The sequence below is a fragment of the Rana temporaria genome, chromosome 6 (assembly GCF_905171775.1).
Source record: "Rana temporaria chromosome 6, aRanTem1.1, whole genome shotgun sequence".
NCBI classification, from domain to species: domain Eukaryota; kingdom Metazoa; phylum Chordata; class Amphibia; order Anura; family Ranidae; genus Rana; species Rana temporaria.
Window position 1 is genome coordinate 56058924 of NC_053494.1, and position 12290 is coordinate 56071213.

A 12290-nucleotide genomic window follows, 5' to 3' on the forward strand; every position below is an offset into this window, starting at 1 on the left:
AGTGTTAACTATTGCCATCCAGTGCCACCTGCTAGTGCCAATTAGTGCCACCTGCCAGTCAGTGCCACCTGCCAGTGCCATCTGCCAATTGGTGCCACCTGCCAGTGTCAATTAGTGCCACCTGCCAGTGCCAATAAGTGCAACCTGCCAATCAGTGCCATCTGCTAGTACCATCTTTCAGTGCCATCCAGTGCAACCTGCCAGTGCCAATAAGTGCCACCTTCCAATCAGTGCCTTCTGCTAGTGCCATCTTCCAGTGCCAATTAGTGCCATCCAGTGCCACGAGCCAGTGCCACCAAAAAAATACAAAAAATCGACATCATATATTGGCCATCGGCCGCCCTCGATTTCTAAATATCGGCATCGGCCAGAGAAAAACCCATATCGGTCAACCTCTACTGGTAACCTGTAAAAAAAATGTAAAATTTGCCTATGGAGATTTTTAAGTACTGAAGTTTGGCGCCATTCCATGGGTGTGCGCAATTTTAAAGCGTGACATGTTGAGTATCTTTACTCGGCGTAATATCATCTTTCACATTCTACAAAAAATTGGGCTAACTTTATCGTTTTATTTTTTAATTCATGAAACCATTGCGCAGGTAAAAAGTTGCAATGACTGCCATTTTATTCCCTAGGGTGTCTGCTAAAAAAAAAAAAACATATCATTTTTGGTGGTTCTGAGTAATTGTCTAGCAAAAATATTATGATTTTTACATGAAGGAGAGAAGTGCCAGAATAGGCGCAGTATGGAAGTGGGTTAAAGCCAAAACTTAAAAATGGAGTTAAAGGGGTTGTAAAGGAAAACATTTTTTTCCCCTAAATAGCTTCCTTTACCTTAGTGCAGTCCTCCTTCACTTACCTCATCCTTCCATTTTGCTTTTAAATGTCCTTATTTCTTCTGAGAAATCCTCACTTTTTCTGTCTGTAACTCCACACAGTAATGCAAGGCTTTCTCCCTTTTTAGAGGGGGGAGGGGGCGAGCAGAAGGGTCAGGACACTCTCTACTTTGCAGATAGAGAAAGGAGCTGTGTGTTAGTGGCCGTCCTGACACTCCTGTTCGCCCCCTCCCCCCCCCCTCAAGAGGCTTTCTCCACACCAGGGAGAAAGCCTCACATTACGGTGTGTAGTTACAGACAGAAGAACAGGAAGTGAGCATTTCTCAGAAGAAATAAGGACATTTAAAAGCAAAATGGAAGGATGAGGTAAGTGAAGGAGGACTGCACTAAGGTAAAGGAAGCTATTTAGGGAATTATTTTATTTTTTTCCCTTTACAACCCCTTTAAACTGAAAAAAATCAAGGGCTAGATTCATAAAGCCCGCCGTAAGTTTGTGCGGGCGTAGCGTATCTGAGATACGTTACGCCGCCATAACTTAGTGAGGCTGGGGCTGGATTCACAAAGAATCTGCGCCCTAAGTTACGGCGGCGTAGCGTACATCTGCTGGCGTAAGCGCGCCGAATTCAAATTCTGAAGAGGTGGGCGTGTTTTATGTAAATAAGACATGACCTCACGTAAATTACGTCTTTAACGAACGGCGCATGTGCCGTTCGTGAAAGAATCCCAGTGCGCATGCTCGAAATTCCGCCGCAAATCGTCAATGTTTTAGACGTGAACGTAATTTACGCAAAGCCCTATTCGCGAACGACCTACGCAAACAACGAAAAACAACGCAAAATTCAGCGCTGGCCCGACGTCCATCCTTAACATTGGTTTCTCCTCATATAGCAGGAGCAACGTTACGCCGGAAAAAGCCTTACGCAAACAACGTAAAAAATACCGCCAGGCGCACGTACGTTTCTGAATCGGCGTATCCAGCTCATTTGCATATTCTATGCTGAAATCGACGGAAGCGCCACCTATCGACCAGCGTAATAATGCACCCTAAGATACGACGATGTAAGAGACTTACGGCAGTTGGATCTTAGCATAATTTCGGCGTATCTTGCTTTCTGAATACAGAAAGAAGATACGCCAGCGCAGCTTTGAATTTACGCGGCGTATCTATAGATACGCCGGCGTAAATTCTTACTGAATCTAGCCCCAAGTTTTCTTCACCTAGACTCGTCCAGATATCTAATACAGTGAAGTGTGGACCTCGCTCCTTCATGTTTCTGCTCAGCCTGGGGGGGTCTCTGTAATAATTTACTAGTCTCCTGATATCATTGATTTATGTGTGTGTAATACTACCAGCTATATTTATTTAGGTTTTTAGAAAGAAAACGTCTCATCTAAAGCATGAAAGAATCCTTCTACGTTTTGTGAACTGTCAGGATAAGGATTTTCTCCACTTTCTTGTTTTCAAACCAAATCTAAATTTGGAAAAAATTGAGCAAAAATGACATTTAGCAAAAGATTAATATACAATTCACACTAACACATGTTCTTATCTTTTCAGGTTTTTAGGAGTCATGCCCGCCTACAGCACCGTGGACGATGCCCTTACAACCAAGGTAGTAACATTTTATGAGAATAAAACCGCGTCTGACGTTCCATCTCACCAGGCAACTGTTCTGTTATTTGAACCATCAAATGGCAGTTTGAAGGCAGTAAGTAGAATGCATTTCCATGTGTCATTCTTTTTATATAGCAATGGCTTTTCTATCATTCTTATATTGGAAAAATTCCAGTAGGGGGAGCTGTAACCATTCTTTTTGAAGGGTTTTTGCCACTTTGAGTTTATGTTATGCATTACTAGAAGGTTGCTTGTTTAGGAACTAGTTAAACTCTGTGCGTAATGCGTTTGTTTTTCTTTCTTTTTATTCCTAAATGCTTTATCTGTTGGTGCCATGCTGGCATACCAAAAAGCAAAAAACAGAAGAAACTGCTTATCTTGCTTGACAGATTATTTCAGATTTTCGGATTCACACTAGATCACGTCATTGTTAAATAATGTGCAACATTAACTGACAAAAATTTGAATAGCAGAAAAATTAACTACATGTTTAAAACATAAAAAAGTGAAATATGATTGTAACTGGGTCTGATTTCGGGCTACTTTACGCGTGTGGTGTGGGGGGGTAAAAATAGGTGGTTGAGCCTACCTTCGGAATTGTGGCGGTATTCGGCCACTAGCGGTGCGGTTTTAACCCCCACTAGCGGCCGGAAAAGGGTTAATACCACCGGCAATGCGCCTCTGCAGAGGCGCATTGCCGGCGGTATAGCTGCGGTGTCCCATTGTTTTTAATGGGAAGGAGCAGTAAACACAACGCTCCTCTAACCGCTCCAAAGATGCTGCTGGCAGGTTTTTTGGAGCGGTCCCTCCAGCGCATCGCCTCAGTGTGAAAGCACTCCAGGGCAGGAGTTTTTCAGGCGCTATTTTTAGCGCTAAACCGCCTAAAAAACTCCTCAGTGTGAAAGGGGTCTAAAGCAGAACTTTATTCAAAAAGCAAAGTATCACTGGTGTGCTCTTTCCCTCTCCTTTGTTTTTTGGGGGGGGGGGGTTAGTTTTATTTTTTTATTTTTTTCATATCCTTTAACCACTGTAGGACCGTCCGGTGTCATTTGACAGTGGTACAATGGCTCTCCTGCACGAATCGCCATATCTGTACAGCAGCAGACACGTGCAGCTAGTGGTGTGCACTCTCTCCCGCTGTGGAAGCATTCCCGTGAGTCAAGATGACTCATGTCCTCCGGCGGCCTGCGATTGCGGGAAATGTAAACAAGGCATTTCCTCGTTCTGACAGATGACATGGCAGAGATCTATTGTTCCCAGTAGTCGGGAAACATGATCTGTCATGTCCCAGTAAACGCCCAACCCCCCACAGTTAGAAACACTCATAGGGAACACGGTTAATCCCTTGATCACCCCCTAGTGTTAACCCCTTCCCTGCCAGTCACATTTACACAGTAATCGGTGGCTATTTTTAGCTCTGATCGCTGTATAAATGTCAATGGTCCCAAAAAATGTGTTAAGTGTTTGATCTGTCTGCCGCAATGCAATGTCGCAGTCCCGATAACAATCACATATCACCCCATTACAAGTAAAAAGAAAAAAAATATGCAGTAATAAAAGTGGCACAAATCTATTCCCTATTTTATAGATGCTATCATTTTTGCGCAAACCAATCCATATACGGTTATTGTGAGATATAGAGATATATACATACACACACACACACACATAAATATATATTATTATTATTATTATTATTATTATTATTATTATTATATATTTTTTTTTTTGTACCAAACTAATGTAGAAGAATAGATATCGGCCTAAACTTGTGTAGCGCCTGTGTACTTTTCAGTGTCAAATTTAGTTGGGGAATGAGAGAGTTACCGTATTTTTCGCCGTATAAGACGCTCCGGCATATAAGACGCACCCAATTTTAAAGGAGGAAAATCTAGAAAAAAAAAAAGATTCTGAACCAAATACTGTAGTAAAATATTTGCCCCCCACTCGTCATCACCATCACACCACCCCCACATTAGTAATAGCCAGTAACATTACCCCCACATAATAATAGCCAGTAACATTACCCCCACATAATAATAGCCAGTAACATTGCCCCCACATAATAATAATAGCCAGTAACATTGCCCCCACATAATAATAGCCAGTAACATTGCCCCCACATAATAATAGCCAGTAACAGTGCCCCCACATAAAAATAGCCAGTAACAGTGCCCCCACATAATAATAGCCAGTAACAGTGCCCCCACATAATAATAGCCAGTAACAGTGCCCCCACATAATAATAGCCAGTAACAGTGCCCCCACATAATAATAGCCAGTAACAGTGCCCCCACATAATAATAGCCAGTAACAGTGCCCCCACATAATAGCCAGTAACATTGCCCCCAACTCACTGTTGCAGATCGCTCTGGTAGGAATAGAAGATCCCACGCGAGCCCTCTGCTCAGCGCGCACCGCCGCCGGGTGTACCAAGATGGCCGACCGCTCCGGAGCTAGGCCAAAGCGGCGGTGTGCTCCCCGGGTCGGATCGGCGAGTCAAAAAAAGATATATTTGTCGTATAAGACGCACCAACTTCCCCCCCCAGATTTGGGGAAGAAAAAGTGCGTCTTATAAGGCGAAAAATACGGTATTTGCTCTCATTCATTTTTGATCTGTTAAATTGGGCTGCTGCCAGCCCTGGACTGTCCTGTGGTGTCATTATGTGTTCCAAGGATGCTTTTCCATCTTTGGATAGCAGGTGGCGCCAGAGGGGTGCAGGCGGAGCCGCTTTTCCCCAGCAAACAATGAGAGGAGTGTTATCCTCGCGGGGCATGCTGGTGGAGGGTATTTCTGTGGCAGACGCCATTTTGTGGGGTCTTCGCCCGTTTCTGGTTCCAGGTGCAGCACCCACCTTCAGGGTGTGCGCACATCACGGGCCCCGGCGATATGGCCTACCAGGCCGGGGTGCACGTGCTAGGCGGAGTTCCTGACTCTGGGCCCTCATGGCCCAGAGCAACTGATGCTGCAAAGGGGCCCAAGTGACTTACTGGGTCCCCCATCTCTTTTTAAGAAGATCCCAAGTGAGTTGTGCTGTTCGTTGGGGAGTCGGTCTGAGGTAGAGTTGCCACCTCATGCCTTTAAAACAGAACACATATTAATTACACATGTTCTGTGGCTGATTAATGTGGTAATTTAACTCACTTGTTGCCTTAGCTGCATTCAATTAGCCCCAGAACCTGTGCAATTCATATGTGTTCTGTTTTAAAGGGATGAGGTGGCAACCCTAGTCTGAGGTGAACACGGAGGCAGGTGATCCAACAGGGCTTATACGAACCATTGGGGATCTGGGTGACCGAACACTGACAGGTTGTATGCTGCAAACTGTCAGTCAGTGACCCCAAAGATACGAAGTCTACCTGAGGGAGGTTCAGGCAAATTATTGACTGGGAGGATCCATTCTACCATCCATGTTTTCGATTATTAGGCCTGTGGCAGAGGTCTCATCACTAATCTTAATTCTAATAGAGCCAAGTCGGTGGCAGAGACTTGTTCCTTCCCAGTGGTTCCAAGTGACGCTCTGGCTGCCAGGCCTGTGAGAGGGACCTGTCCAGGGGCATTTTACCCACTTCGGCTGAAGTGGCGACAAAGCAAGAGTTTATCCATAGGCCTGAATCTGCAAGTTCTCCTTTCACCAACCTATTTCTATCTACCTCAGTTTGACTGTTGGTCATCATCCCTAGACACATCACAGAGGTAACATAATTATGCCGATCCCAAATCTAACCAGCAGCTCCTGAGGGGGTAGCGCTACACTGATGAAGAAATTTTGTTTTAAAAAAATAAATGTGAGATATTTTTATAGTTAAAATATAAATACATTCTTTCATCCTCTTGTCTGAGGGTGAAAGAATGTCCGTGATAGGCGGAGCACTAAACACAGTGTCTGCTGTGAAACTGCGTGTTCCGCCTATCACGAACAGAACAAGGAGGCGTGACTTTTCAAGCATGGCTGCCCGCCGTCTGACTCTGCAGTACACTATAATCGGATAAACAGAACGAGGAGGGGGCGCGACTTTTCCACAATGGCTGCCCGCCGTCTGACTCTGCACCATAATCGGGTACACAGTCAGGAGTATAGAATCATGTATGGCGATCGGCAAGGCTGCAATGGGCAAAGTGAGGCGTGCAAATGGGCATTGTTGACCCTCTTTTCCACTCGAAGATGAAATGTGAGGAATGTAAGTGACAGTAGCTGCTGCATTTCTCACCCTAGGCTTATACTCAAGTCAATACGTTTTCCCATTTTTTTGGTGGTAAAATTAGGTGCCTCGGCTTATACTCGGGTTGGCTTTTACTCGAGTATATACAGTAGTTTTTCTTTCAAAATCGGCGCAGTGTCGAATCGCAAAAATAAAAAAAATGCTCTGGTCATTAAGGGGGTAAAACCTTCCGGGGCTTAAGTGGTTAAGAAATCATTTGTTCTTGTGTCCCTGAACACTTCATCCAAATTGATGAATCGGCTGAAGGTCTTTTATTTTCAGTAAATACAACTTTACTTCCTCCTTTCCCTTTTTTTTTTAACACCAGTATCTCATCTAGCATAAAGCAATTTACAAACAATTATTTTTCTTTTTATTTGTTTTATTGATCTAGGTAATCGATGGAAAAGTAATCACGGATAAAAGAACAGCTGCTGTGTCTGTAATTGCATCAAAGGTAAAGAGGTTTATGTAACTGTTCTGCCCTTTTGCATACATCTAAAGTCCGGACAAGTCCCTAATCCAGTTACTTTGCGATACACAAGCCTCAAAAAATAAACAATCTTTCCTTCCCTGGTCGATGGATGTAAACGGATGTGCATCTGTTTATATCCATTTATGTCCAAAGAATGCAAAAGCACGCCAACCCGCAGACTAGAAGGTAGCCAAATATAAACTTGCCCGCATCTGTTTATATCTGCCTGCCCATAGACTATTGAGCTTCAGTTCAGTTTTTTTCAGGTGGATCTGATCAGAAAGCTTGTCTGAAAGGACCATGATACATTCATTAAAAATTTATTTTCCTATCATTTCATTTTGTGTCCAATATTGTCCAGCCCATGACCCCTGGAGAATCTAGTTCTGACCCCTAATTATGAATCGGAAGCTATAAAGATCAGATATAATGAGCCATTTGTATGTCTAGCTACGCCTGTGACAGGAGTCGGCGCTGCATCGGCTTTGCTTCCTCTAACGCCGGCTCCATTCTTCACACTGACGCTTAGGTATGGCATGTCGGTAACCTGCAATCTGAGCTTCCGCCATCAGGAATTATGGGGCCCCTTACACAGCTTCAGGCATGGGCCCCCTGGAGCAGAGAACCGAGGGGGGGGGGGGGGTGCTGCCGCCTGAAATTGAGAAGCGGGGGCATGCCACGAATTGAGAAGCAAAAAAAAGAAGAAATAAAGAAAAATATATATAAAAATAAAGTGGTGTAGCCTTCTGGGGACCTCTGGGCCCTTTAATAAAAAAAAAAAAAAAAGAAAATATATAATATATTTTTTTTTAAAAGGGGGGTTGCCATCTGGGGCCCTGGGCACCTTGACCCCTAAAAAAAATTGTCCCTTTAGTAAAAAATATAAATATATTAAAAATATATAATTTTTTTTTATTTAAAAAAAAAAAGGGGGGGTTGCCATCTGGGGGCCTCCGGGACCCTTTAAAGGGGGTTTCCATCCGGGACCCTTTAAAGGGGGTTGCCATCCAGGCCCCTTTACAGGTGTACTGCCTGTACCCCCCCTGATGGCGGCCCTGGATGCAGACACTGGGGTGGATTCAGTTAGCAATTGCGTCTGCGTATCCATAGTTACGCAGCGCAATTGCTTTGTTGCGCTGGCGTAACGACTTTTCTGTGTTCAGAAAGCTTGTTACGCCGACTGCAGCCTAAGATATGACTGGCATAAGGCTCTTATGCCGTCGTATCGTAGGCTGCATTCTTACGATGGCCGCTAGGTGGCGTTCCCGTAGTGGTCAGCGTAGAGTATGCAAATTGCATACTCACGCCGATTCACAACCGTACGCGCACCCTGCGTACGCATTTTACGTCGTTTGCGTTCGTCTGGTTCCGCGTAAGGCTGCTCCTGCTATTTGCAGGGGCAGCCAATGCTAAGTATACCCGTCGTTCCCACGTCGCGATGTTTGAAAATTACGTTATTTGCGTAAGTGAATCGTGAATGGCGATGGACGCCATTTACGTTCACGTTAAAGCAAATGACGTCCTTGCGACGTCATTTGCCGCAATGCACGTCGGGAAAGTTTCCCGACGGAGCATGCGCACTACGTTCGGCGCGGGAACCCGCCTAATTTAAATGATCCACGCCCCCCTACGGGATCATTTAAATTACGCGCGCTTACGCCGGCCATTTTTACGGAGCGCCCACGCAAATGTAATTTCCTGGAAGTCTACAGGCCAAAATGTAAGGCACACACTACAATAGGAATTTCAGTTTTATCCAGATACTTGTCAACGGTTAAATACTTATAAAGGGATACACTGCAGCTTTTCTCATTAGAACATTAAGAGTGCACCAGCTGATTATAATGAGCCAGTTTCTCCCATTCAGAATCGGTATCCAAGGAACATTAAAATGAACCGTTTTTTTTCTTTTCTTTCTCAAATAGTTTGACCCCATCCAGCCAAAAAATACTAAATCTTTAAACTGTCACCTAATGTCTATGGCTTTAAAGTTGTTTGCTGTACAAGCTTTGTAGCTAGTTTGCATATTAAAAAGAGGAATTGATGGCTGCTGTTGCTTTGTTTGTATTTCAGCTGCTGAAGCCTTCGCCTGCTGAAGTGCTCTGCATTCTGGGCTCTGGAGCTCAAGCACGGAGTCATTACCAAGCCTTTACACAGCAGTTTTCTTTCAAAGAGGTAAATAAGAACCATCATTATGATTTACAGAAATTGATGATCTTGCATCAGCTGGGCTAAGAATTGCTTGCGTTTTAAGCTCTGCGCTGAAGAAAATACAATTAAAGCTTTCATTTCTCTGGCAGGCAGGGATTCAGTGGAACAAAATGTGAAAAATCCCTCTAAGAGCCATAGTGAGTAATTTTCATCACAAAATATCAATATTGCTTTTGAATAGAGACATCGGAAGTCTGGGGGAGAGGGGAGGAGTGCATTTCATTGTGTTGGTGTCATTTATTAACAGCTAAAAAGTTCAAAGGCATTCTAACTCTTTGAATTTAGAATAATGGATTTTTTTTTTATATATATATATATATAAACTGGCATTGGAGAATGCAAAAGTGCACAAAGCAACACAAATTTATAGAGTTTTCCTCCACCGGGGGTCTAAACGAATATGTTTTGTTATCCTAAAACTGGAGCAAAAAGGAGGGGTGCTGCCTATATTGATCAATCTGATTTAAGCTTCGTTCACATGGTCGATTAAGGCCATAAAGTGCAAAGAAATGGTATACAGTGATGGAATAGCAGGCGTTTGGATCAGGCAAGAGTAGACCTGGATGCTTGTATAAATCAATGATGGGTGCCATGTGTGTGTACGGACATCTGATGTTTTGCATGTGATTAGGGACAGATGAGTGGCTCTGGACGCAGACCGATTGCATCCAGGACTGCTAGTTTTAAAGGGTCCTAAAGCTCCACTAACCTGATACACTCCTGTGATGCTGGAAGAGCCTAGGCAGAAGTGCTGTGTTGCTTCCAACCAGGATCAAGGAAATGGGGGGGGGGGGGGGGGGGGGGGGGATTGCACTCAGAATTTTTACCTTTAAAGTGTTACTAAGCTCACAACTGTAAATTCAGCCTGCATAGGCAGAATTGCATGCTTGTTAAACTTGCTGTGGCACTTAAGGGGTTAATCCTCTGCATTGTGTAAAAAGGCGCTTTGATCCTGTATGCACAGATCCTCCCCCCTCCTTCAGGGTCTCCATGGGCAAGGCCGGATAAAACAGTCAGTGGTCCCAGCTGCACATGCTCAGTTTGGTCTCTATTGCTGGAGAGAATATTTCCTTGTTGAGCTGAGCTTCTCAGGTCACATGATATTGCCCTTGCATATGTGGGCGTGTATACAGATCCTAAATGACAGCCCAGTCCCTCCCTCCATGCCCAGTAACTAAAAATGAACACAGTGGGTGGGATGTCACATCTTGATGTATGATCTGCCTTCCATAATGGCATGAGGACACAGGCTGTAGTAATCTCCTCCTACCTAAATACTCAGAACTCGGGCAAACCCTGCAGTTTAACATGTGACCATTGTATACAGATCAGCCAAAAAGGTATATAGTGGCAGTAATTTTAAAGTAGTTGTAAAAGTTCGATTTTTTTTTTTTTTTTTTTTAAAACAAAATATCATACTTGCCTCCGCTGTGCAGCTAGTTTTGCAGAGTGGCCCTGATCCTCCTGTTCTGGGGTCTCTCGGCTCCTCCCCGCTTCAGATATCTCCCTCTGGGAAGCACTCTCCCAAGGGGGTTACCTTGCGGGCCTGCTCCCGAGTCCTGCATTCGGCATCAATAGCCACCAATTGCAAGGCTCGGCCCTGGAACCCGCGTCATTGGATTTGATTGACAGCAGCGCGAGCCAATGGTTGCGTTGCTATTAATCTATACAATGAAGAGCCGAGAAACCCAGGCAACAATTGAGCACAGGACTTTCCAGGGCTCAGGTAAGTAAAATGGGGGGCTGGGGGGGCCGGTAATCGTCTGATGTTTTTTCACCTTGATCTTTTTAATGTAAAAAGATTAAGGGCCAGTTCACACCAGACGCAGTTCCGTACAGGTTTGTGTGCATTTTCCCCCCCTCACCTTCCAGGACAGCTACTTGAGAGATGATTGGCTCCGCTCCTTCTACAGGAAACACAAATTGGATACAATTTAAAAGGCCCCTCCCTTTCCTTTTGACCCTCAGTTGTTTTGTGTTTCCAGACCCTCCAGGAGCACCGACACGTTTTTTCCTTAGGTCTGGTAACTGTGGTTGGCGGACCCCCCTTCTCTGGCATCATCCAGTACTGGTTGTGGCCAAGTCCTGGGTGTTAGTCCCTGTACTTTCTGCCAGAAGGGTTCCCTATTTTGGAGGTACTTGCTTACCTGGTGAAAGTAGTGGCAACTTCCTTCAGGTTTTTCCCCAGCTCTGCCTGTGTAGAAACCTTGTCGTCCTCATGCTTCCCCCAAGGTGTACCAAGATAGAGTTGGAGGACTTCCGGTGATGCGACAAGATGGCGCCGGAACCGGAAGTCACATGACGCACTTCCCTGTGCCGTGTTTAGAAGGAACATGGTGTGATACACTGAGGACATGCTGCCTGGGGCAACAGTCTGCTGAATCACCGGACAGGCGCATTTTATCAGGATGACAGCAGCCTATCTCTCTGGCCAACCTCTACTCACATTATTGAGCTTGAGGACAGGTCTGAGGATGGAGCACCCGCTCGGATTGAACCAGCGGCAGCCTTCGGGTCCCATATACTGCCTCCAAGTAAGCCCTTGTCTGTGGTATACAGCAGGGGACCTTTTTTTTTTTTTGTATGACACTTGTTTCTGCTTTGTTTTTTTTCTAGGCCAAACCAGTGAAAAAAATGTGGAAACTGTAGGGCCAGGCTTTCTGATAGTTATAAAAAAAACTATTTTGTGAGAATTGTATTCCATCTATGGCTAGGTCAGAGACTGCCTCTTTGAAAGTTAATGTCTTCTATGAAGGAGGTTGTAGGCTCCTTTCGGTCCTTTTTAATGAGAGTAGCAGGGCTAGGACCTTCCTCATCTAGTTCAGCTCAAGAGCCTTCAGGCTCAGCTAGACCCCTTCCTCCGTTAGTGTCTGAGACCATTAGTTCACACTATACTTCTGATCTAGAAGAAGGGGAGATCCCAAGCTCTTGATCTGATGGGGATTCCGCA

General features: G+C 44.7%; 1 protein-coding gene across 1 annotated transcript in view; it reads left to right on the top strand.

Annotated features, from left to right (window-relative positions):
* Positions 1-12290, top strand: part of CRYM (crystallin mu) — a 61309-nt gene that overhangs the window by 4723 nt on the left and 44296 nt on the right. The window contains exons 2-4 of the mRNA XM_040356842.1: positions 2395-2545; positions 7049-7111; positions 9203-9304. Coding sequence (XP_040212776.1) covers positions 2395-2545; positions 7049-7111; positions 9203-9304 — 316 coding nt within the window. The remainder of the gene's footprint in view (positions 1-2394; positions 2546-7048; positions 7112-9202; positions 9305-12290) is intronic.